Genomic DNA, 25,241 nt, shown 5'->3' with positions numbered 1-25,241 from the left:
GTACAGGGCATTGATGAGACGGCACCTAGAGTACTGTATACAGTTTTGGTCACCTTCCTTAAGGAGAGACATAATTGCATTGGAAGCAGTTCAGAGAAGGTGCACTAGGCTGAGGGGGTTGTCTTATCTGAACATACGAATTAGGAGCAGGAGTAGGCCACTTGGCCCCTCGAGCCTACTCCACCATTTAAGAAGATCACGGCTAATCTGATCACAACCTCAACTCCACGTTCCCACATATCCCTGATAACATTTCACCCCTCTGCTTATCAAGATTATTTCTAGCTCTGCCTTAAAAATGTTCAAAGACTCTGAGGAAGAGAGTTCCAAAGACACACAGCTCTCAGAGAAAAATGCCCATCTCCGTCTTAAGGGTGACCCCTTAATTTTAAACAGTGACCCCCTAGTTCCAGATTCTCCCACAAGAGGAAACATGCTCTCCACATCCACCCTGTCAAGACCCCTCAGGATCTTGTGTTTCAAACAAATCGACTCTTACTCTTCTAAACTCCATCCTATCCTCATAAGACAACACTTCCATTCCAGGTGTTAGTCTAGTGAACTGCTTCTAATGCATTTACATCCCTCCTTAAATATGGAGACCAATATTGTACACAATACTCCATTGTGGTCTCACCAATGCCCTGTATAGCTGAAGCATAACCTTTCTACTTTAGCATTTAATTCCCCTCGCAATAAACAATAACATTCTATTAGCTTTCCTAATTACTTGCTGTACCTGTGTTCTAACCTTTTGTGATTCGTGCTCTCAAAATCCCTTTGCATCTCAGAGCTCTACAATCTCTCAACATTTAGATAATATATTTATTTTTTATTCTTCTTGCCAAATGGACAATTTCACATTATACTCCATTTGCCAGATCTTTGCCCACTCACCGAACCTATCTATATCTCTTTGTCGTCTCCCCATGTCCTACCTATCTTTGAGTCATCAGCAAATTTATTACCCATACCTTCGATCCCTTCATCCAAGTCATTTATTATAAATTGTAAAAAGTTGAGGCCCCAGCACTGATCCCTGTAGCACACCACTCATTACATCTTGCCAGCCAGAAAAAGACCCATTTATCCCTACTCTGTTTCCTGTTAGCTAGTCAATCTTCTATCCATGCCAATATGTTACCCCCTACACTACGAGCTTTTATTTTCCACAATAACCTTTGATGTGGCACCTTGTCAAATGCCTCCTGGAAATCTAAGTACAGTACATCCACGCTTTATCCACGGCACGTTATTTTTTCAGAGAACTCCAATAAGTTCATTAAACATGATTTTCCACACAAAACCCTGTTGACTCTGCCTAATTACCTTGAATTTATCTAAGTGCCCTGCTATAACATCTTCAATAATAGCTTCTAATGTTTTCCCTATGACAGATGTTAAGCTAACTAGCCTGTAGTTTCCAGCTTTCTGTCTCTATTCCTTTTTGAATAAAGGGGTTATGTTCGCTATTTTCCAATCTGATGGACTCTTCCCCGAATCTAGGGAATTTTGGAAAACTAAAACCAACACATAAACCATCCACTTCTTTGAAGACCCTAGGATGAAGTCCATCAGGACCCAGGGACTTATCAGCCTGCAGCTCCAACAATTTGCTCAGTACCGCTTCCCTTGTGATTGTAATTTTCTCAAGTTCCTCCCTCCCTTCCATTTCCTGATTTACAGCTATTTCTGAGATGTTACTTGTGTCCTCTATAGTGAAGATGGATGCAAAATACCTGTTTAATTTATCTGCATCTCCTTAATTTCCATTATTAATTCGCTAGACTCACTTTCTATAGGAAAGGTATTATGATGAAACATTGAGCAGGTTGGGCCTATACTCACTGGAATTTAGAAGAACGAGAGGTGATCTAATTGAAACATATAAGATTCTGAGGGGGCTTGACAGGGTGGATGCTGAGAGGATATTTCCTCTCGTGGGGAAACTAGAACAAGGGGCCACAGTTTGAAAATAAGCGGTCTTCCATTTGAGGCAGAGATGAAGAGGGATTTCTTCTCTGAGTTAGTCTTTAGGATTTTCTTACCCAGTGAGCAGTGAATGCTGGGTGATTGAATATATTCAAGGCTGAGTTAGATAGATTTTTGATTGACAAGGGAGTCAAGGGTTATGGGGTACCAACAGGAAAGTGGAGTTAAAGCTACAATCAGAACAGTCATGATCTTATTGAATGACTGAGCAGGCCCTGCTCCTATTTCTTGTGTTCTTATAATTCACAAATGAATGCATCAGCTTTGCTCATGATCTGGGTCAAATTTCCAATATCTAAAAACAAGACAAGTCACTTTTTCTTTGCAATATCAGCTTGTAGAGTTTAATATAATGCCATTATCCCAAATAAATCCACAAAGCATGGAATACTGAAACTGGAGGACAATTTGCAGTCACCATGTCCAGAACTAGAAGATAAATATAATGTGCAGTTGTAAAGCAACCTCACTATGTTAGTAATAGCACACAATCTGAATGGCCCTTTGAAAACATGACTGACATTGAGTTCATTTTAAAATCAACTGTGTACCCATGCAAGTGTAGAGTAGATGTCAAACATTTTTTTTGATAGTTTTCTTTCTTGTAAGGTCCTCCTATTAAGATTCATTGCAGGTAAACACACTAAGGTTTCCCCAATATCTAGAATTAAATGCATGAAAGGAGTTGCACGGATGCAATTCCTACATTACAAGATGATTGTAACCGATACCCACCAACGAAAGCATAGCCTTGGCAGTCTATCCATAGGATCTTCACATTTTTAATTAAAAAATAAGGAGTTAACAGTTCTGGCCATGCCATGACTTTTTCTTTAGGCGCTTGACAGCAATTTGGTTCCGTTCATCAAGTTTGTGAAGCCAAATAGATGCCCGATTCAAAATGAGATGGAGTCACTGTCACGCTAAAAAAGGAACAATTCAGTTCTCTGCTGATTTAGAAAAACTATATACATGACCATGTAAATTCATTATAAACATTTATTTGTTGCACAAGAGATCAGACATGTAATTATTTACATCCAGGAAACTAAGTGCAGTCAAGCAATGAGCTACAATTGTAGTCCAATCTTTTCAATTACATTGGACAAATTAATTTACGTGACTGCAATTTTCTGTGAATATGCCAAACATTTATATCCATCTGTTATCCATATCACACTGGCAGTTGTATAACTTTATATAGTTAGGCTAGTTGGAATATTCTACAAAAGTTGTATCAATTTCCCATTAAGTTATGGGAAAAAGTGCATATGTAACATCACTTGAGTATATCTACTCAACTAATTCAGTTTCTGAAAGCTCCACATTTGCTTGCTTTTCCAATGAATTCTTTCAAGAGAGCTCCATCCATTTGCCAAAATGCATCAGTGTTGGTGACTGCAGTCAAATGATTCATACAGAATTTGAAGCAAAATTCTTCTAAATCCTAGACACGTAAGAAGGAATTTCAAATTAATACTTCCTTAGTACAAGGGAGCACTGAACATGTTTTGAGTGATCACATATCACCCAACTCTGTTGCAATACGTTAAAAGTTGTTTACTTTTGTTAGAAAATTGTATTTTACAGATCTGTAGCTAGAGAGACTAACAGAGGAATGGTGATAACTACAAATGACCCCAGCCGTCACTGCCTGAGGGAGAAGGAAAACCATCAGCCATGGTTTTGGTTTCCACTTGACACCATCTGTGCTTTTAGGGGGGAGGGGAGGACAGAATTCAGCTCAATTCTGATATCTCTAATGGTTGAGTAGCCTGTGGACATTTGTTGCACTGGTGCTTTGGGTAACATATGAAGATTGACTAGATACCAGAAGGTTGCTGGTGCCATATGAGCTGAACCCCTGCACGAAGAGTTATGGTGAAAATGCAGGCAAAAATGCACTCTGAAGCAACGATTTCTGAAAATAAGTAATCAATGTATTTAGGGTGAAGGCAGAGAAAAGGGAACATTCTGCATTGCAGCCAACAGCACAGCCCACAGAACCAGGGAGAAACAGGTTGCCAGTTCAAAGTTATTATATTAGCTACTAAACTTGTTTGATTGAAGTTTCCAAACATTATCATACAAAGCCCTTTACTTGAGCTCTCTCCCTTTTCTGGGGTGATTTGAAGGATGAATTATCCTAGGGCAATGGTTTTTAAATCGCAGAGACTCTCTGGGTTGGGTCGGGTGGGGGGGAGGTGTGGGGAATAGTGGAGGTCCATGAAGTAAATGTAATTATTAGCAGCATATTTGAGAGCCTGTGGGTTAAATCGTTATTGCTGTGAGTGCGCACCGCTCCCACAAGCACATCCTCACTTGCAGCCACTATCACATTCAGTTGGAAACATTTCAGGTACAAGAATTAGGAACAGGGTTAACCATTCAGCCCCTCAAGCCTGCTCCACCATTAAATAAGATAATGGTTACCTTATTGTGGCCTCAACTCCTTTTCTATCTGTCCACCCCCATAGTCCTTGACTCCCTTGTTGGTCAAAAAAAAATCTGTCAAACTTAGCCTTGAATATATTCAATGACCCAGCCTCCACTGCTCTCTGGGGAAGAGAATTTCACAGACTAACAACCCTCAGAGAGAAAGAAGTTCTCCTCATCTCAGTCTGAAATGGGAGACCCTAATTTTAAACTGTGCACTAGTCTCCCCCACAAGGGGAAATATCCTCCAAATGGGCAAGTACGTGCAGCTAGTAACTGACAGGATCCTCATCCACTTGCCACATGATGTGCTGTCGATGAGCCAATCTGAAGAATCCTTTTTGGTTATGTGCAGCCAATTTGAACATGGCCTCACAACCTTTCCTGTGGGCATGAGCAGCGGCAAAAGAAAATAAAAAAGATTTGGCTATGGCAGTTGATAGGAAAATATCTGCTTCGTATTAGAGCATCTAAACTTTAGTTGGACAGCATTTTTGATCTTGTCTGGAGTTATACCACATGCTGAGAGTTTAACTTGATGTCTTGCATTTGGGGACTTTACTTGTGGGGACTTTACTTGAAATACAGATGACCAGCAGCTGCTGGTCATCTGCTAAGGGAAAAGTGTTCCCTGGAAGTCCCTTGGCCGGAGCTTCTCAGTACTTGGTAGCTTTATGTGCTATGATAGTGTGAATAAATTACCTTAAAATGGAAAAGTATTTGAAACAACATCATATTGCCATCGCAAGCACTTTAACTGAAGCCATGGGTAGTGCCAAGTCCAGTGGTAAGAAACAAGTGAAAAACAATAAGTATGAGGAAAGTTATACAGAATTTGGGTTTATGGAACTCAGTGATGGATGACTGCAATGTGTTGTATGTTAATTGTATATCAATTAGTGAGTGTGGAAATTTGGTACAGAGAGGGAAGGACGTCCTATGTAATTCAAAACCAAGGGACAACAGTAAATAAGTAAATATATAAATGATCAGAGTACTTAATTAGATCGAAGGGGGTAAGATTAAAATGAATAAGCATGGGATACCAACATGGGTTGTAAATTGCATTAAGTAAAAATCTGATATGCAGAAATAATACATCGGAAGCAGGGGATACTAAAAAATGTGTGCACGTATACTGGCATATATATTCCATATGTATGCTGATGGCACCCAGCTCTACCTCACCATGAATTCTCTTGACCCCCTCCGCTACCATAACCTTTGGTGCCCACCACAAACTTCAATCCCTAGCTACCAACTCCATCCCTCTCCCTGGTCACTGTCTGAGGTCATTTGCAACCTCGGTGGCATATTTAACCCGGATGTGAGTTTCCGACTCAACCGCCAATATGACCTATGTAACATCGCCCGTCTCTGCTGTGTCTCAGCTCATCTACTACTGAAATGCTCATTCGTATCTCTGTTATCTCTAGACTTGACTGTTCAAGTGCTCTCCTGGCCGACCTCCCACCCTCCATAAATTTGAGCTCACCCAAAACTCTGCTGCCTGTATCCTAACTTGCACCAAGTTCTGTTTGCCTATCACCCCTGCACTTGTCGACCCTCATTGGATCCCATTCTGCCAATGCCTCAATTTTAAAATTTTTATAATTTCAAATCCCTTGATGGCACTGCCCTTCTGTAACATCCTCCAACCCCACAACACTTAGATCTCTGCACTTCTCCAGTTTTGGCCTCTTGCACATCTAGAATTTTAATTGCTCTATCATTGGCAGGTGTACCTTCAGATCCCTGAGCCATAGCCTCTGGGATTCTCTCTCTAATCGTCTCTACCTCTTTATCTCTCTCTCTTTCTGTTTAAGAAGCTCTGTCAAACCTACCTATTTGATCATGCTCTTGATCACTTAGTCTAACATTCCTTTGTGTCAAAACTTGTTTGATAATGCTCCTGTGAAGCACCTTGGGATGTTTTACTACATTAAACGTGCTTTATAAATGCTATTTGTTTTTCGTAGATAAACTTCTCACTAAATAATGAGACACTTGAGACCCACTGCCTGCAATTCTTGTACCACTTGGGAACTCCAGGACCCTTCATGTGTCCTGGATAGCAACACGTGGAGGAAGTGCTTCCAGTTGCTTGAGCTTGAGGAGCAACTGGAGTCACTGCAGGCCATACAGGAGGCTGAGAATTTTCTGGAGCATGCAATGTGCCCGGATGTAGTCACCCGGCAGCTACAGGGAGTTCAGGAGGATAGGTAGTGGATGGCCATTTGCCAGGGTAGGAAGAGGTGGGCAATGTAGATATCCTTTAGGAGTGGAGGATACTTAGTCAGTAATGAATGGAAACCACTTTGGAAGAATACAGTCGAGAGCAGACCCAGCGTGCCATGCGGCACTATACTGCACAGGGAGGTCCAGTAAAGTGTAGAAATCAAAAGGAAATTACAGAGGCCATTATAATAAACCTGCAGGGCTACAGGAATAGTGTGGCAGAATGGGACTGACTGGATTGCCCTACAGAGAGCCAGCATGGACACGATGAACTGAGCAGTCTCCACCTATGACTATAATTGCTGTGGTCATAGAAGATGCAATCATCAGGGGATAGATGGGTGTTTCTGCAACAACCTACATGAGTTCTGCATGGTGCATTACCTCTCAGGTGCCAGGGTAAAGGGCAATACTGAACAGGTGCAGAACATTTTGCAGAGGGAAGGGGGAACAGCCAGAAGTCATGGTCCACAGTGGAATCAGTAATGGGAAAAAGGTTCCTACAGAGTTTCAGGAGCTAGGCAGGGAGTTAAGGAGCAGGATCTCAAAGTAATCTCTGGAGTACTCCCAGTGTCATAAGTTAGTGAGTATAGGAGCATTAGGATCGGTTATTGGATCTGGTGAAATGGGATGGGGGAAGGTGACATTTTCCTCCAGTCTGAGAAACAACCATTCCCCTGTACTCTCATCTTTCTGCCCTTTAGCCAATTTTGTTTCCATGCAATCACTGTCCCTTTAAACCCATGGACTTCACTTCTGCTAACAAGTCTATTATCTGGTACTTTATTAAAACATCTTTTGGAAGTCCACATACATCATCAACTGAACTACCATCATTAACCTTCTCCGTTACTTCATTAAAGAACTCATTCAAATTAGTCAAACACAATTTACCTTTAATGTCCATGCTGGCTTTCATTTATTAAACCATATTTTTCCAAGTGCAAATTTACTTTGTCCCAGATTAATGTCTCTAAATGTTCCCCAACGCTGACGTTCGGCTGATTGGTCTGTAATTCCCAAGTTTATCATTCTCCCTTTTGTTAAACAGCAGTGGAACATTTGCAATCTTCCACTCCTCTGATGCCAGCCCCCATATCCAAGGAGGATTGTGGTCAGAGTCTCCACAAATTCCACCCTCATTTCCCTTATCAATTTAGAACGCATTCCTACTGAACTTAGTGACTTTTCTAGTTTGAGGGCTACCGACCATTTTAATATATCCTTTTTATCTATTTTTATCCTTTCCAATTTCCCTAATACCTCTTCCTTTACAATATCATTGGCAACATGCTCTTCTCTCGAAGACAGATGCAAAGTACTCATTTAGTACCTCAGACATGCTCTTTGCCTCCGAAAGGTGATCTCCTTTTTGGTCCCTAATAAGCCCCACCCTTCCTTTGATTACCTTTTTGCTATTTATATAAAAGACTTTTGGGTTCTCTTTTATGTTACCTGCTAATCTATTCTCATACAATCTCTTTGCCCCTCATTTCATTTTGTATTCAGTTTGGTTCTCTACAGAATTATGAGCCTGATATTTATCCTGAGAAGCCTCTTTCTCTGTTTCACTTTAACTTCTCATCCAGGGAGCTCTATCTTTCTCCCTCATGGGAATGTGTCTAGACTGTACTTGAACCACCTGCTCTTTGATGAGCTGCCATTGCTTATTTACTGCTTTACCTGTAAATCTTTTGATTCCAATCCACCTGGGCCAGATCCCTTTATAACTCCTGACATTAGCCCACTCGAAGTTCAGTAATTTCACATTTGATTGTTTCTTGTCCTTTTCCACAGTTCTAATGATATTGTCATCGCTGTTTCCTGAATGCTCTCCCACCGAAACCTAATGACATTGTGGTCTCTGTTTCCTTAAATGCTCTCCTACTGAAACATCACCCACTTCATGCTTCAAGAATGTTGTCTTATAAATATTTCGGGAACCCTTGCCGCTCTGCACTTTACACGTTATATTCCCAAGTCTGTTAGGATAATTGCTAAAAGTTCCTCCTGCCCCAAAACCGATCCTAACATTTCAGGAACATGAGCCCTGCAATTAAGTCCATATTAGGGTCCACTTGCCTTCTTGATATATATATATATATATATAAATGACCTGGGCTACAGAGGGCATAGTTTCAAAGTTTGCAGGTGGTTTGGAACTCTGAAATGTAGTAAATGGTGAGGAGGAACGTGACAGTCATCAGGGCAGCTGTGAAATAGACAACGATCTGGCAGCTGGAATTCAAGGCAGAAAAGTGTGAAGTGAGTCATTTTGAAAGGGAGGCTGAGGAGAGGAAATGTAAACGAAATGGTACAATTTTAAGGAGATGCAGGAACGGAGAGACCTGGGGCCATACCCACACACTATAATAAAGGTGGCAGGACAAGTTGAGAAGACTGTTAGAAAGGCAGACAGGATCCTCAACTTTATAAATAGAGACTCCGAGTACATAAGCAAGGAAGTCATGATAAACTTTTATAAATCACTGGTTAGGCCCCAGCTGGAGTATTGTGGAAAAATCAGAACACTTTAAGAAGGATATCAGGCCAGAGGGAGGGTGCAGAGGAGACTTACTACAATGGTACTAGGGATGCGTGGGGAGAGGGAAAAGGGAGGGCGAAGGGAAGGGGAGATGGAGAGGGGAGGGGAGACGGAGGTTGTGGAGAGAGGGAGAGGGTAGGGGAGGAGGGTGGGGGGAGAGGGTGGAGGAGAGGGTGGGGGGGGATAAAAGGGGGATGGTGGGGAAAAGGAGGGAAGGGTGGAGGGGAAGGGGAGGGGCATGAGGAGGAGAAGAAGGGGAGAGGGAGGGGGGGAAGGAGAGAGGGAAGGGGAGGGAGAGGGGGAGGGGAGAGGGTAGGGGTGGCGAGGGAGGGGAGGGGGAAGGGGTGAGGTTAGGGGCGAGAGTGTGGCAAGGGTAGGGGTGAGGTTGGGGCAAGGGTGGGGAGACTAGGGAAGGAGGGGGAGGGAGGGGAGGGGGATGGGAGCAGGGAGGAGGGGGAAGAGGTCAGTGTGCTTGCACACGAGCAGGGGAGAGACCTCATCCTGAGTGAGACACAGTCAGAGTGAGTGTGGGTATTGGCAATCTGGTGCACAGTGGGAATTCAGTGCACAGGGGAAGAGGTGCTCTTTGCATTTTTTCTTTACTATCCAACTTCTTAAATCTTCAGTGGGTGGTCTTGCTCTGCTGCAGCAGTGGAGTCTACAAGGGAAAGGAATGACTGGTAAGTAGTGGGTAAGGTCGGGTAAGTATTTACTACTTTTATTGCTTATAGTTTAAGGTCTTTTTGTGGTTTATAGTTTATACATTCTGTAGTAACAAGGATCAGGAAAGAAGGGCCCTAGAGTAATTGATTTAAAAGGTTTAATTTAAAGGGATAAGTCATGGCAGGAGAGCTCAAAGCTGTGGTGTGCTCCTCGTGCTCCATGTGAGAAGCCGGGAACATTTCCAATGCCCGGGACCAGCATGTGTGCAGGAAGTGTGTCAAGCTGCAGCTCCTGGAAGCTCGGGTTTCAGAGCTGGAATGGCGGCGGGGGACACGGTGGAGCATCCGCAAGTCTGACAGCATCGTGGATGGCACGTTTAGAGAGGTGATCACGCCACAGCTGAAGGGACTTGAGGAAGGAACAGAATGGGTGACCAACAGGCAGTCCAAGAGAAACAGGCAGGTAGTTCAGGAGTCCCCTGGGGTCCCGCTCGCAAATCAGTATTCCATCTTGGAGGCTGATGAGGGCACTGGTTCCTCCAGGGAGTGCAGACAGAGCCAAGCTTCTGGCACCACAAGCAGCCTGTCTGTACAGGAGGGGAGGAAGAGAGGAAGAGCAATAGTAATAGGGGATTCTATAGTCAGGGGAACAGATAGGCGCTACTGTGGCCGTCAACGTGACTCCAGGATGGTATGTTGCCTCCCTGGTGCCAAGTTCCGGGATGACACTGAACGGCTGCAGGGCATCCTGAAGGGGGAGGGTGATAAGGCAGAGATCATGGTACATGTTGGTACCAATGACATAGGTAGAAAGAGGGATGTGGCCTTGCATCAAGAATTCAGGGAGTTAGGAAGTAGACTAAAAAGCAGGACCTCTCGGTCAGATTCTGGATTACTCCCAGTGCCACGTGCTAGCGAGCACAGAAAGAGGAGAATAGCGCAGATGAATACGTAGCTTAAGAGTTGGTGCAGGAGGAAGGGCTTTTGATTCCTGGATCACTGGAATCATTTCTAGGGAAGGTGGGACCTATACAAGCGGGATGGTCTACATCTGAACCAGAGTGGGACTAACACCCTTGCGGGCGGGTTTGCTTGTGCTGTTGGGAGGAGTTTAAACTAATTCGGCAGGGGGAGGGGACACAGAATGTTAGCAGAATAGGGACACATCATAATATAGTAAAACAATCAATTCAGAAGGAATACAGCTGCATTAAGTTTCAAGGGAGTAAGGCAAGGCTGGATGGCCTCTTTTTTACTGCCAGGAGTATTACAGGTAATACGGTTGAGTTGAGGGTGAGGATTGATGCATGGAATTGTGATATAGTAGCCATCACAGAGACGTGGTTGAGGGAGAGGCAGGATTGGCAGCTCAACATTCCAGGATATAGAATCTTCAGGCGAGACAGGGGAGGGGGTACAAGAGGAGGAGGCGCTGCATTATGAGTTAAGGAGTCAGTTACTGCGGTAAGGAGAGATGATATCTTGGGCATCGAATGAAGCTTTGTGGGTAGAGTTTAGGGATAAAAAAGGGGCAGCCATATTGTTAGGCGTTTATTATAGACCCCCAGATAGTCAGCGGGAAATTGAGGAGCAAATATGTGCACAATTTGCGGAGGTGTGTAAAAACAATAATAGAGTAATTATATTAGGTGATTTCAACTTTCCCAACATTAATTGGGATTGACATAGTGTTAAGCGCTTGGGTGGAGTGGGTTTCTTGAAATGTGTACAGGAGAACTTTTTAGGTCAATATGTAGAGGATCTAACAAAGGACGGCGCAGTGCTGGACCTAATTCTGGGGAATGAAGCAGGACAGGTGGCTGAGGTGGTGGTGGGGGAGCATTTTAGTGATAGTGACCACAACATGGTACAATTTAAGCTTGTTATGGACAAAGAAATAGACAAGTTGTAAAAAAATGTTTTGGACTGGGGGAGAGCGAGTTTTAGTAAAATAAGTCAGGATCTGGCCAAGGTAGACTGAGAACAGCTACTTGTGGGGAAATCTACAGAAAAACAGTGGGGGGTGTTCAAAAAGGAAATGGGGAGGGTACAGGCTCAACATGTTCCCTCTAGGGTGATTGGAAGGAGTAACAAGCCCAGAGAACCATGGATGACCAGAGATATTCAGGATACAATGAGAAGGAAAAGAGAGGCTTTTAGCAGGTACAAGGGGAGCAAATCAGCGGAGGCATTAGTGGAGTACAGAAAGTGCAGGGCAGAGCTTAATAAAACAATTTGGAGAGCATAGAGGGGATATGAGAAAGCTCTGGCTGGTAAAAGTAGGGAAAAATCCCAAGATATTCTATAAGTATATCAATGGGAAGAGGATAACCAGGGAAAGAGTAGGGCCCATTAGGGACCAAGGGGGCAATCTATGGGTGGAGCCAGAGGGCATCGGTAGAGTGTTGAACGAATACTTCACATCCATCTTCACCCAAGAGAATGAGAATGAAGGTATGGAACTCGAGGAGAGAGACTGCGAGGTTCTTGAGCAAATTAATATAGGGAGTGACAAGGTATTGGAGGTGTTGGTAGGCTTAAAAGTGGATAAATCTCCAGGTTCAGATGATTTGTGTCCCAGACTGCTGAGGGAGGCAAGGGAGGAGATCGCAGGGGCTCTGACCCAAATTTTTAACTCCTCTCTGGCTACGGGGGAGGTGCCAGAGGACTGGAGAACAGCTCATGTGATTCCGCTATTTAAGAAGGGTTGTAGAGATAGGCCAGGGAACTACAGACCAGTGAGTCTCATGTCAGTGGTAGGGAAACTATTGGAGAAAATTCTGAAGGAGAGAATCTATCTCCACTTGGAGAGGCAAGGTGTGATCAGGGATAGTCAGCATGGCTTTGTCAGAGAGAGGTCATGCCTAACAAATTCGATTGAATTTTTTGAGGAGGTGACCAGGTATGCAAATGAGGGTAGGGCAGTTGATGTAGTTTATATGGATTTCAGCAAAGCCTTTGACAAGGTCCCACATGAGAGACTTATAAAGGCAAATGCACATGGGATAGAGTAATTTGATAAGGTGGATTCAAAATTAGCTTAGTTGTAGGAGACAGAGGATGATGACAGAAGGATGCTTTAGTGACTGGAAGCCAGTGTCCAGTGGCGTACCACAGGGATCTGTGCTGGGTCCCCTATTATGTCATTTATATAAACGACATAGATGACTATGTGGGGGATAGGATTAGTAAGTTTGCGGATGACACAAAGATTGGCCGGGTGGTTAACAGTGAGGTTGAGTGTCTTGGGCTACAGGAAGATATAGACGAGATGGTCAAATGAGAAGATAAGTGGCAGATGGAATTTAACCCTGAAAAATGTGGGGTGATTCACTTTGGAAGGAGTAATTTGACTAGGGAGTATTCAATGAATAACAAGACACTAGGAAGTTCTGAGGAACAAAGGGACCTTGACGTGTGTGTCCATAGATCTCTGAAGGCGGAGGGGCATGTTAGTGGGGTGGTGAAAAAGGCATTTGGGACACTTGCCTTTATCAATCGAGGCATAGATTACAAAAGTAGGGAGGTCATGTTGGAGTTGTATAGAACCCTGGTGAGGCCACAGCTGGAGTACTGTGTGCAGTTCTGGTCACCACATTACAGGAAGGATGTGATTGCACTGGAGGGGGTGCAGAGGAGATTCACCAGGATGTTGCCTGGGATGAAACATTTAAGTTATGAGGAGAGGTTGGATAGACTTGGATTGTTTTTGTTGGAGCAGAGAAGACTGAGGGGCGACCTAATCGAGGTGTACAAGATTGAGGGGCATGGACAGGGCGGATAGGGAGCAGCTGTTCCCCTTAGTTGAAGGGTCAGTCTCGAAGGGGACACAAGTTCAAGGTGAGGGGCAGGAGGTTTAGCGGGGATGTGAGGAAAAACTTTTTTACCCAGAGGGTGGTGACGGTCTGGAATGCACTGCCTGGGAGGGTATTGGAGGCGGGTTGCTTCACATCCTTTAAAAAGTACCTGGATGAGCACTTGGCACATCATAACATTCAAGACTATGGGCCAAGTGCTGGTAAATAGGATTAGGTAGGTAGGTCAGGTGTTTCTCACATGTCAGTGCAGACTCGATGGGCCAAAGGACCTCTTCTGCACTGTGATTCTGTGAGAGGGAGGGGGAGGGGGAGAGGGAGATAGGGATGGGAAGGGGGTGGGGAGGGGACAAGAGGGGGGATGGGAGGGGGCGGAGGAGACAGAGACAGAGAAGGAGGGGGAGAGGAAGGTGGGGAAGGCGGGAGGGGCTGAGAGAGAGGGAGCGATAGAGGCAGAGGGACGGGGCGAGAGGGACGGGGACGAGGGGTGGGGGGCGAGGGAGGGGGGGGCGAGGGAGGGGGGCAAGGGAGGGGGGGCGAGGAAGGGGGGCGAGGGAGGGGGCGAGGGAGGGGGGCGAGGGAGGGAGGGCGAGGGAGGGAGGGCGAGGGAGGGAGGGCGAGGGAGGGAGGGCGAGGGAGGGAGGGCGAGGGCAGGGGGCGGGAGAGGAGGGTGGGGGGCGGTGGAGGGGGAGGAGGCAGATTGAAGGACGGAGATGAAAGGAGAGAGAGGGGAGGTGAGGAGTGGAAGAGGGAATGGAGGGAAGAGGGGAAGATGTGATTTGGGGAAGGGAGCGAGGGGAGGAGCAGGGGGAGGGGAGGAGCAGGGGGGGAGGGGAGGAGCAGGGGGGGAGGGGAGGAGCAGGGGGAGGGGAGGAGCAGGGGGGGAGGGGAGGAGCAGGGGGGGGTGGGGAGAAGCGGAGGGGGAGGAGCAGAGGGGGAGGAGCAGGGGGGGAGGGGAGGAGCAGGGGGGGAGGGGAGGAGCGGGGAGGAGGGGAGGAGCAGAGGGGGAGGGGAGGAGCAGGGGGGGAGGGGAGGAGCAGGGGGGGAGGGGAGGAGCAGGGGGGGAGGGGAAGAGCAGGGGGGGAGGGGAGGAGCAGGGGGGGAGGGGAGGAGCAGGGGGGGAGGGGAGGAGCAGGGGGGGAGGGGAGGAGCAGGGGGGGAGGGGAGGAGCAGGGGGGGAGGGGAGGAGCAGGGGGGGAGGGGAGGAGCAGGGGGGGAGGGGAGGAGCAGGGGGGGAGGGGAGGAGCAGGGGGGGAGGGGAGGAGCAGGGGGGAGGGGAGGAGCAGGGGGGGAGGGGAGGAGCAGGGGAGTAGGGGAGGAGCAGGGGGGGTAGGGGAGGAGCAGGGGGGGAGGGGAGGAGCAGGGGGGGTAGGGGAGGAGCAGGGGGGGAGGGGAGGAGCAGGGGGGGAGGGGATGAGGATGCAAATCCAAAACCAAATCAGAGGGATTCTGTATGAAATTGGGCTCATGGGCCAAACAGTCTCGTCTCGCTATGGTCATTAAATTCGTATACTTGCAATATTTATGATTAGATATATTGAGATAAACATCTCCTCTAATCTGGTGGTTACTGGATGTACAAAAATCTGTTGCAGAATAAGAGTTCACAAAAAAAACTGTGTTAACCATGAGTATGGAATCCAGCTCAATTTAACAAGCACAATATTTGATTAAATAAAAACAGTCAGCACTTCACGTGTTCTCACCTTTGCATCATATCGGTCAGCTGCTGAGAGCAATAAAAATGCATTCTCCACAGTAATACCTCTCTTAATTATCTCCTGGCACAGTTTCTTCACCTTGTTTTCACAGTAAGAAGTAGCCAGATCCAGGAGCCCTGTGAAAAATAAATCTAAGTGGGACTGCAAAATCTGTGTAAAAGGGTGTAAAAATTAAACTCAAGCAAAAATACTAGTTTAAAAAGTCAATGGAAGAGAACCTCTCAGGTTGTACGATACTAGCTTGTTGGATCCGACATTAAATGTCGCTTCCACAAGTCACACAATTCATGCAGCCAGCAAACTAAACAGAAATCATAACACGCATTCATACCAACACATGAAAGAGGCGATACTGACAAAACCTTTGGGTGTGATAACAGAAAGAGTACAAATCGAAGAACAATGAACAGGGAGATATAAAAGGAGAGCAAACAATAGAAAGCATGACAAATTAAAATGTTATCCACTGTACATTTTACAATGCAATGTGTTTGACATCATGCAGCACAGGATTTGATTCTCGGCACTGTACTACAAAAACCTGTACAAATATTGGAGAGCGTAAGCAGAAGAACAACTAAAATAATCCCAAATTTGGGAAAAAATAGAAAAGTTTGATCCCTGAAGTGTAAAGAGGCAACAGTTAATGGCAAAGATCCTGAGATATGTATACATTTTCAAAAACTGGTTAGAAAGGGTAAATGCAGGCCATTGATGTAGGAAAGGTAAGAGGACATGAACTTTAATTAGTGACAAGTATATTTAAAAGCAAAGAATGTGGGTGCAGTCAGCACAGGTGGCATCTGACATTTTCATTCTGATTATGTCACTGAGGGGCAGCACTCAGGTGAGAAGTAGGAAGGGGCCAGGAGCAGGAAGAGAAGCCATAGCTAGAGAATCTCTTGCAATGACTAGATAGATAATGGAACCAGGCAGAGGGCAGTCACAAGCCGCTGGGCAATCGAGGAGCGGCATTGGAGTGGGACAGTCTCAAAGACCATGTCAAAGGCTGCAGGCAAGTCAAGAAGGATGAGCAGGGATAGTGCACCATGTTCACAATGGATGTAACTTATGATTTTAATTAGAGCTGCTTCAGTGCTGTATCAGGGATGGAAAACTGATGGCTGAGGCTCAAACAAAGTTGCAGGAAAGATGGGCCTGGGTTTGAGGGGTGACAACATGTACAAGGACTTTGGAGAGGAAAGGGTGATGGGTCAGTAATTTATGGGAAATTCTTTAAATAAATAATGATAAATGTCAGCAATAATCTGTCACGCAGGGTACTGAGCATGAAAACACTAATGCAGTTGGATAACAGACTTCAAGAATCAGGGTACAAGGCATCAGCTTGGATCAGTTGTTAATACGAAAGTTGTGGTTCTAAATCAAAAGGCTGTGGGTTCAAGCCGCACGATACAATTTGTGTGTATATTCCAGTCTGACAATGTACAGTATTGCTGTCTTTTTGGATAACACATAAAGGCCCTGTATAACTGTTCAGATGGAGGTAAAAGAGACCAGAGTATCATCCAATAATCTGATCATCAATTATGCAGTTGCTAGAGCTACCAAAAATCAGAATAACTGGCCATTTCTTTCATTTGATATGTATTTGGGACATTGCTGTGTACAAAGGTAGGAACACAGGAACAGAAGAATGAGGGAGGGCGGGAGGGAGGGAGGGAGCGGGGAGAGAGGGAGGGAGGGAGGGGGGAGAGAGGGAGGGAGGGAGGGGGGAGAGAGGAAGGGAGGGAGGGAGGGGGAGAGAGGGAGGGAGGGAGGGAGGGGGAGGGAGCAGGGAGAGGGGAGGGAGGGAGGGAGGGAGGGAGGGAGGGAGCGGGGAGAGAGGGAGGGAGCAGGGAGAGAGGGAGGAAGGGAGAGAGGGAGGGAGGGAGGGAGCAGGGAGAGGGGAGGGAGGGAGCAGGGAGAGGGGAGGGAGGGAGGGAGCAGGGAGAGGGGAGGGAGGGAGGGAGGAGGGAGGGAGGGAGAGGGGAGGGAGGGAGAGGGGAGGGAGGGAGGGAGCAGGGAGAGGGGAGGGAGGGAGGGAGCAGGGAGAGGGGAGGGAGGGAGGGAGCAGGGAGAGGGGAGGGAGGGAGGGAGCAGGGAGAGGGGAGGGAGGGCAGGCGAGGAAGGTGGGAGTGAAGGAGTTGGGGAGAGAGGGGGAGCGGGGAGGGGGTAGGGTTGGGGGGAGGGAGGGAGAGGGAGCATGGAAGGGGGTAGGGAGGGAGGGAGCGGGGGGTGGGAGGGAGCGGGGGATGGGAGGGAGCGGGGAGAAGGAGGGGGGAGGAAGGGAGAGAGCAGGGGGGAGGAAGGGAGAGAGCAGGGGGGAGGGAGGGAGAGAGCAGGGAAGGGGGTAGGGAGGGAGGGAGCGGGGGGTGGTGGGAGGGAGGGAGGGAGCGGGGGGGTGGGAGGGAGGGAGGGCGCAGGGAGTGGAAGGGGGGAGGGAGCGGGGAGAGGGTAGGGAGGGGGGAGCCTGGTTTTTGAATAACACATTAAGGCCGTGTGTAACTGTTCAGATGGAGGTAAAGTATCATCCAATAATCTGATCATCAGTTCTGCAGTCACCAGAACTACCAAAAAGCAGATCAACGGCCATACCTTTCAGTTCATATGTATTTGGGACCTTGACGTAGGAACACCGGAACAGAAGAACAAGGATAGGCTATTCAGCCACATCACAGCTGATCTGTGAACTCACTCCATATACACATCTTTGCCCCATATCCCTTGATATCTTTGGCTAATAAAAATCTATCTCCGACTTAATACGAACGACCAATCTAGCATAAAATGCCATTTGCAGAACAGAATTCCAAACTTTTACCATCCTTTGCATGTAGAAGTGTTTCCTAATCTCACTCCTAAAAGGTCTGGCTCTAAGACATATAAGACATTACTAAATAGATGAGACCCCCAACACATCCTTGCAGAATACCACCCATCGCACCCTGCCAATTAGAGTACCCACCCATTATCGCTACTGTCTGTCTCCTGCCATTCATCCAATTTCCTCATCAGGTCAATAATTTGCCTTCTAATTCCATGAGCTTCAAATTTCGGCACAGCCTCATAAGGAATTTTACTGAATGCTTTCTGGAAGTCCATATAAATAACATCCATAGACCGTTCCCTGTCCAATACTTTGGTCACCTCTAAATAAATATTCAGTCAGCTTTTTCAGGCTTGACCAACCCTTTACAAATCCATGTTGGCTCTCTCTGATCAACTGAAAATGTCTTCAGTCACTTAAAGACTCTAGTAATTTCCTGACAGCCTAGATGCTAGGCCGATTGATCTATAATTTTCTGGCTTCCCTCTCTCACCTTTCTTAAATATTCGAGTGATATGCACAATTTTCCAATCTAAAGGGATGGTTCTTGATCGAGGGAACTTTGAAAGATTATAGTTAGGGCATCTGCAGTGTTCTCACCTACTTCCTTTAATGCCCAAGGATGGGAACCATCTGGTCCTGGGGGATTTGTCACTCTCTAGTACCATTATTTTCTTCATATTTTTCTTATCCTGTTCCTTTATGTCATTTGGTAATGAAAGAAAGATGTGTCGGAAGGAATTGCCACGCCAGGATTCATTGTGCAGATTTAGTGACTTTCTATTAGAACACAATCCAGTGGGAATAAGAAAAGACAGACTGCCAGAAATTCAAAATATATTCTCTATATCCTAATAAATATGGCAGCTTTGAGCAGTTTGATAGCAGGTGAGCAGTGATATCAGTCCACAGCTTCATAGCAGGCCTGCTCACAATTTATCTGAGCTTTTTGCACAAATTGTCAACCTTAGGCAACAGATTATTTTTTTCTATACATTATCTGAGAAAAAAATAGCCTTTATGCATTCATTTGGGAAATTCTGCACTCCATGGCAGCACAGTCGTCTCTACATCCTACTCAAGGGGCTTGAACAAAAAAAGCTGACACTCCAGTGCAGTACTGAAGGAGTACTACACTGTCAGAGGTTCTGAAACCTTGACGGAATTGGATTTGACTGACACATTGATGTGATCCTTGTAGGTTCAATTGGACAATTAATCTTCCCCTTTGACACTTACTGCTGGCAACTGAAAATGATGTGCCATGACGCACTCCTGAAGCAATTACTGAAAACTACCAGGAACCAAAAAAAGAGGTAATGGATCAATCTGCGACAGAAATTGGTGAAAGAAAGATCTCTGTCTTTGCTGTACCAAGGAACAGAACATAGCAAGCAAATAAAAAAAGTCGGCATCTATGCTGTTCTTCACGAGACTTGTCAGTACAAACAGAGGCTAATTACATTACTGTACCTATTGCATCCTCAGGAGGTAGGTTGACAGAGTCTGTGTACAAGTATTCTAGAAAGGCACGGTACACAGGGTAGCTAAACTGGTCAATCTCAATCACCTCTTTTTCATCTTCACTCCAGTAGGATTGAAACATAGTTCGAAAATGTTCACATCTAGGGGTAAGAAAGGAAATAGTATTGGCAGTAGAACTGTCTTTACAAACCTTGAATTCCTATAAAGCATTGGCATATGAAATTTTAAATCAGTACCTGATTTTTAGAACAGCTTTATGAACATGGATGAATTTTCCTTCCACACAGAACTTTAAATCTGACATTTCCAAGCTGTCAAACTCCTTGTGCAGAGACTGAGCTACAGTCAGATGATCATCCTGCTCTATAGAAAGTGGAAATGAAGTGATGAAGGCAAGACAAAAACAAAAATACCTGGAAAAACTCAGCAGGTCTGGCAGCATCTGTGGAGAGGAGCACAGTTAACGTTTCGAGTCCGCATGACTCTTCAACAGAACTAAGGAAAAATAGAAAAGGGGTGAAATATAAGCTGGTTTAAGGGGGGTGGGACAAGTAGAGCTGGATAGAGGGACAGTGATAGGTGGAGATAACCAAAAGATGTCACAGACAAAAGGACATAGAGGTGTTGAAGGTGGTGATATTATCTAAAGGAATGTGCTAATTAAGGGTAGAAAGCAGGACGAGCAGGGTACAGATAGCCCTAGTGGGGGTGGGGTGAAGGAATCGAAAAAGGCTAAAAGGTAGAGATAAAACAATGGATGGAAATACATTTAAAAATAATGGAAATAGGTGGGAAAAGAAAAATCTATATAAATTATTGGAAAAAACAAAAAGGAGGGGGAAAATCGGAAGGGGGTGGGTATGGAGGAGAGAGTTCAGGATCTAAAATTGTTGAACTCAATATTCAGTCCGGAAGGCTGTAAAGTGCCTAGTCGGAAGATGAGGTGCTGTTCCTCCAGTTTGCGTTGAGCTTCACTGGAGCAATGCAGCAAGCCAAGGACGGACATGTGGGCGTGAGAGCCGGGTGGAGTGTTGAAATGGCAAGCGATAGGGAGGTCTGGGTAATGATTGCGGACAGACCGAAGGTGTTCTGCAAAGCGGTCACCCAGCCTGATAAAGGCAAGTGCTAGCAACAGCACAGATGCCCTGACAAAATAAGTTGTGCCATCGATAGGATCAATCTGGGGACACGCTACTTATTTTGGGGTTTCCAATTGTACTAAAAATTCATCTGAAAAAATTATATTGCATGGAGATAGGGGAAGGGGAACGTATTTAACAAGTGTAAACAATTGCAGGAAAAAATTGAGGCACAGAAATCTGAAAACTAATTGTTACTGTCTTGATTTCAATTATATTAGTAACGCAATCAATATAGATAAGAAGGGTCAATAACCATGGGACACAGATTTAAGACCTTTGGCAAAAGAATTAGGGTGGGAAAGATGAGAAAATTTTAATGCAAGTTTTTAAAAATTCATTTAAGGGATGTGGGCATCGCTGGCTAGGCCAGCATTTATTGCCCATCCCTAGTTGCCCTTGAGAAGGTGGTAGTGAGCTGCCTTCTTGAACCGGTGAAGTCCATGTGCTGTAGGTATACCCACAGTGCTGTTAGGAAGGGAGTTCCAGGACTTTGACCCAGCGACAGTGAAGGAACGGCAATATATTTCCAAGTCAGGATGGTGAATGGCTTGGAGGGGAACTTCCAGGTGGTAGCGTTCCCATGTGTCTGTTGCCCGTGTCCTTCTAGGTGGCTGTGGTCGTGGATCTGGAAGGTGCTGTCTAAGGAGCTTTGGTGAGTTTCTGCAATGCATCTTGTAGATGGTACACACTGCTGCCACTGTTCATCGATGGTGGAGGGAGTGAATGTTTGTGGAGGGGGTGACAATCAAGCAGGCTGCTTTGTCCTAGATGGTGTCAAGCTTCTTGAGTGTTGATGGAGCTGCACTCATCCAGGCAAGTGGAATATATTCCATCACACTCCTGACTTGTGCCTTGTAGATGGTGTGTAGGCTTTGGGGAGTCAGGAGGTGAGTTACTCGCCACAGGATTCCTAGCCTCTGAACTGCTCTTGTAGCCACAGCATTTATATGGCTAGTCCAGTTCAGTTTCTGGTCAATGGTAACCTCCCAGGATGTTGATAGTGGGGGATTCAGTGATGGCAATGCCATTGAATGTCAAGGGGCAATGGTTAGATTTTCTCTTGTTGGAGATGGTCATTACCTGACACTCGTGTGGCGCGAATGTTACTTGCAACTTGTCAGCCCAAGCCTGGACATTGACTAGGCCTTGCTGCATTTAGACATGGACTGTGATCTGGAGTGCACCACCTGAAAGTATGGTGGAAGCAGGTTCAATCCCAACTTTCAAAAGGTATTTGGATTTATACTTAAAAAGGAAAATGCTGGGCTATGGTAAGCATAAGGGTGAAACGGGACTAATTAGATAACTCTTTCAAATAACCAGCACAGGGACAATGGGATGAATCAGCTCCTCCAGTGCTGCAAGATTCCGTGATCTAATTATCTATTGAAATAATTATTTTAGTAACAAATTTGTTACTGGACGAAAATAAAATGCAGGTTCAAGAGAGAAGTCAGTTAGTTTACAAATCAAATTAAAACATTTCAGATTTTTTGTCAGTGTGCATTCACAAAGCTCTGATTCACTATCATCTTACCTATGGACAAGAGGCGCCATGTAACTGCTGGAGAGGCAAAGCAGGCAAATACATCATCCGTACAGGAGAAGTGAGTGAGATGTGGAGAGGTGACTGATTGGCCACGGCAATGGCCCCACATGTACACCTGACCACTCTGGGTCTTAGCAGCTGAGGTGTGAGTGGAATGGCAGGCTGCAATCTCCACAATCCTACAGACAGAGAGCACAGAAAAGAGGTGAGAGGGCAGCTGATAAAGTACAATATGTTCCAGGCAAAAGTTTTCTCCTGGATTAGTAGGTGCTTATGATTGAGCTGATGCCACTTTGCCATTTTCCTCTCAGCATGCGGCTTGATTATACCTTCAATTTAAAAAAGGAGGATCAGTAGATTGGTCGACTCTTTACATTATTCTAAGTAATGCTGTTGTCCTTGATTTAAGAACTGCCAAAAATCTAAATTTACTTTCAGTGCTCCGTCAAGGCAGTGAACTGATGGTCAATCCAAGATCACAATGCATTCACTTGCAGCGAATGGGACAAACGGAAGTAAGGGACAGGAAAGATGGACACAATTCATCTTAAACAGATACCACCTTCCATGTCAGGGAACGAGGGACACTCTTCCATTTTTCAGAGGGTGAGAAGACAGGAAATAATCACACACAACAAACAGTGCAAGGGAAACAAAAGCAAAACACTGCAGGTGCTGGAAATCTGAAATAAAAACAGAAAATGCTTGTAAAACTCAGCAGGTCTGGCAGCATCTGCGGAGAGAGAAAGAGAGTTAACATTTCAGGTTGAAGACCTTTCATTAAAACAATCTCAAAAGAGTGAAAAATGCCTGGGATGTTTCCACCCGAAAAATACTTTAAGCAAGTTAGCCCACCATGGCAAATATAGCTAGGCATGTCCAACTGATGTCAATTAGATGAGGAGATTAAAATATGTATATTTTAATTGGTGCAGATTGCATTTAAATTAAGTTTCGCTCGTTAGGCATGAACTCATTGAAGAGAAGTTATCACTTTCTAAAGTATGCCCAGATTAATACAATTCTGCTATAAATGATCACTAATAACACTGGCTTCTGAAGGACAAGGTTGGATTAGGCAAGAATAGACTTCCCAATCCAGAAGCATGAAAGCAATTTCATCTCCCATTAATTTTCTTTGTTCCTTTTATAAGTGGTAGAAACATCCTAACTAAAAATTAAAACATAAAAGCAAGAAGTACACTGCATAGGCTCATGAATACATCCTAAAAATGCTCTTATTTAATAAATATCTGTCTTTCAAAGGATTATTTTTCTGAAAAACGGTGACATGATAAACTGTTTTCCCTCAGTCATGGACTAATTTCTAGGTAGTAATGAAGATTTTACTCTTGTTCATTAGTCTATTTTACCATTTAAAGTAAAAACATTCACATCACAGGTGTGGCATTGTACACACTGAACTATTGGGAGCTCAATGTTCTCTTAAATGGCATCATTAGCTACATCAGATTCAGATTACCTATATTGTCAGCCATGGCTCAGTGGTAGCACTCTTGCTCCTGATTCAGAAGGTCATTGGCTCAAGCCCCACTCCAGAGATCTAAGCACAAAATCCAGGCTGGTACTCCAGTGTGATACTGAGGGAGTGCTATAATGTCAAAGGTGTGCTCCTTCATATAAGCCAAGTCTTCACCTTTCCACTCAACTGGATGTAAACTACCCTCATGGTGCCATTATCTGGCTTTTTGGACCCTGGGACTCATCTGCCCCGCAGCCCCACACTCCACCCATGTATGTGGATGCCTAAATCTCAGTAGACCTCCACTGTTTCCAGCTTTTCACCATTAAAAATACTTGGATCGATCCTTTTTCAATCGAAAAGAGATGAATTCACACTTGTGTGTTGAAATCCATCTGCCACTATCAATGACTCTGCAGGTCAGAGGCTAGGAATCCTGCAGCAAGTAACTCGCCTCCTCCCCAAAGCCTGTCCACCATCTACAAGGCACAAGTCAGGAGTGTGATGGAATACTCCCCACTTGCCTGGATGAGTGCAGCTCCAACAACGCCCAAGAAGCTGGACATCATCCTGGCACCCCTCCACAAACATTCACTCCCTCCACCACTGCCAAACCGTGGCAGCAGTATATACCATCTACAAGGTGCACTGCAGAAACTCACCAAGGTTCCTTGGACAGCACCTTCCAAACCCACAACCACTACCATCTAGAAGGACAAGGGGAGCAGATACATGGGAATGCCACCACATGGAAGGTCCCCTTCCAAGTCACTCACCATCTTGACTTGGAAATATATTGCCGTTCCTTCACTGTTGCTTGGTCAAAATCCTGGAACTCACTCCCTAGCCGCACTGTGGGTGTACCTACACCACAGGGGCTTCAGCAGCTCAAGAAGGCAGCTCACCACCACCTTCTCAAGGGCAATTAGAGATGGGCAATAAATGCTGGCCCAGCCAGCAAAGCCCACATCCCATAAATGAATTTTTAAAAATTATATTTCAACACTACAATATTACATAGTTGTAATTTCAAGTCTACAATACTTAGAATGCCACCCATTTTTGTGGCATTGGTAAACTTGAATACAAACATACGAATTAGGAGCAGGAGCAGGCCTTTTGAACCTTTGAGCCTGCTCTGCCATTCAATAAGATCATGGTTGATCTGAGCGAGGCCTCAACTCGAAATTCCTCCTACCCCCCGATAACCTTTGACTCCTTTGTTGGTCAAGAGTCTATCTACCTCTGTCTTAAAAATATTCAATGCCTTCACCGCGCTCCAGGAAAGAGAGTTCCAAAGACTCACGGCCCTCAGAGAAAAAAATTCTCCTCTTTTCTGTCTT

The 25,241-nt window shown here is 45.3% G+C and overlaps 1 protein-coding gene across 3 annotated transcripts in view; it reads right to left on the bottom strand.

Annotated features, from left to right (window-relative positions):
- Positions 1 to 2,316: 2,316 nt before the first annotated feature.
- The window catches only part of rcbtb1 (regulator of chromosome condensation (RCC1) and BTB (POZ) domain containing protein 1), a 74,070-nt gene continuing 51,145 nt past the window's right edge, over positions 2,317 to 25,241 (bottom strand). For 2 of the 3 annotated variants that reach the window (XM_078559440.1, XM_078559443.1), the window contains 5 exons: positions 22,404 to 22,594; positions 19,961 to 20,087; positions 19,713 to 19,864; positions 15,395 to 15,525; positions 2,317 to 3,439 (listed from right to left, as the gene is read on the bottom strand). In XM_078559440.1, coding sequence (XP_078415566.1) covers positions 3,299 to 3,439; positions 15,395 to 15,525; positions 19,713 to 19,864; positions 19,961 to 20,087; positions 22,404 to 22,594 — 742 coding nt within the window. In that variant the 3' untranslated portion in view covers positions 2,317 to 3,298. Of the gene's footprint in view, positions 3,440 to 9,729; positions 9,870 to 15,394; positions 15,526 to 19,712; positions 19,865 to 19,960; positions 20,088 to 22,403; positions 22,595 to 25,241 lie in introns of those variants that run through there. The other variant, XM_078559442.1, reaches the window with a different exon arrangement.

The sequence above is a fragment of the Cetorhinus maximus genome, chromosome 16 (assembly GCF_964194155.1).
Source record: "Cetorhinus maximus chromosome 16, sCetMax3.hap1.1, whole genome shotgun sequence".
NCBI lineage: Eukaryota > Metazoa > Chordata > Chondrichthyes > Lamniformes > Cetorhinidae > Cetorhinus > Cetorhinus maximus.
Note: the sequence above shows the minus strand (reverse complement) of the source record. Positions and strands in the feature narration are given on the sequence as shown.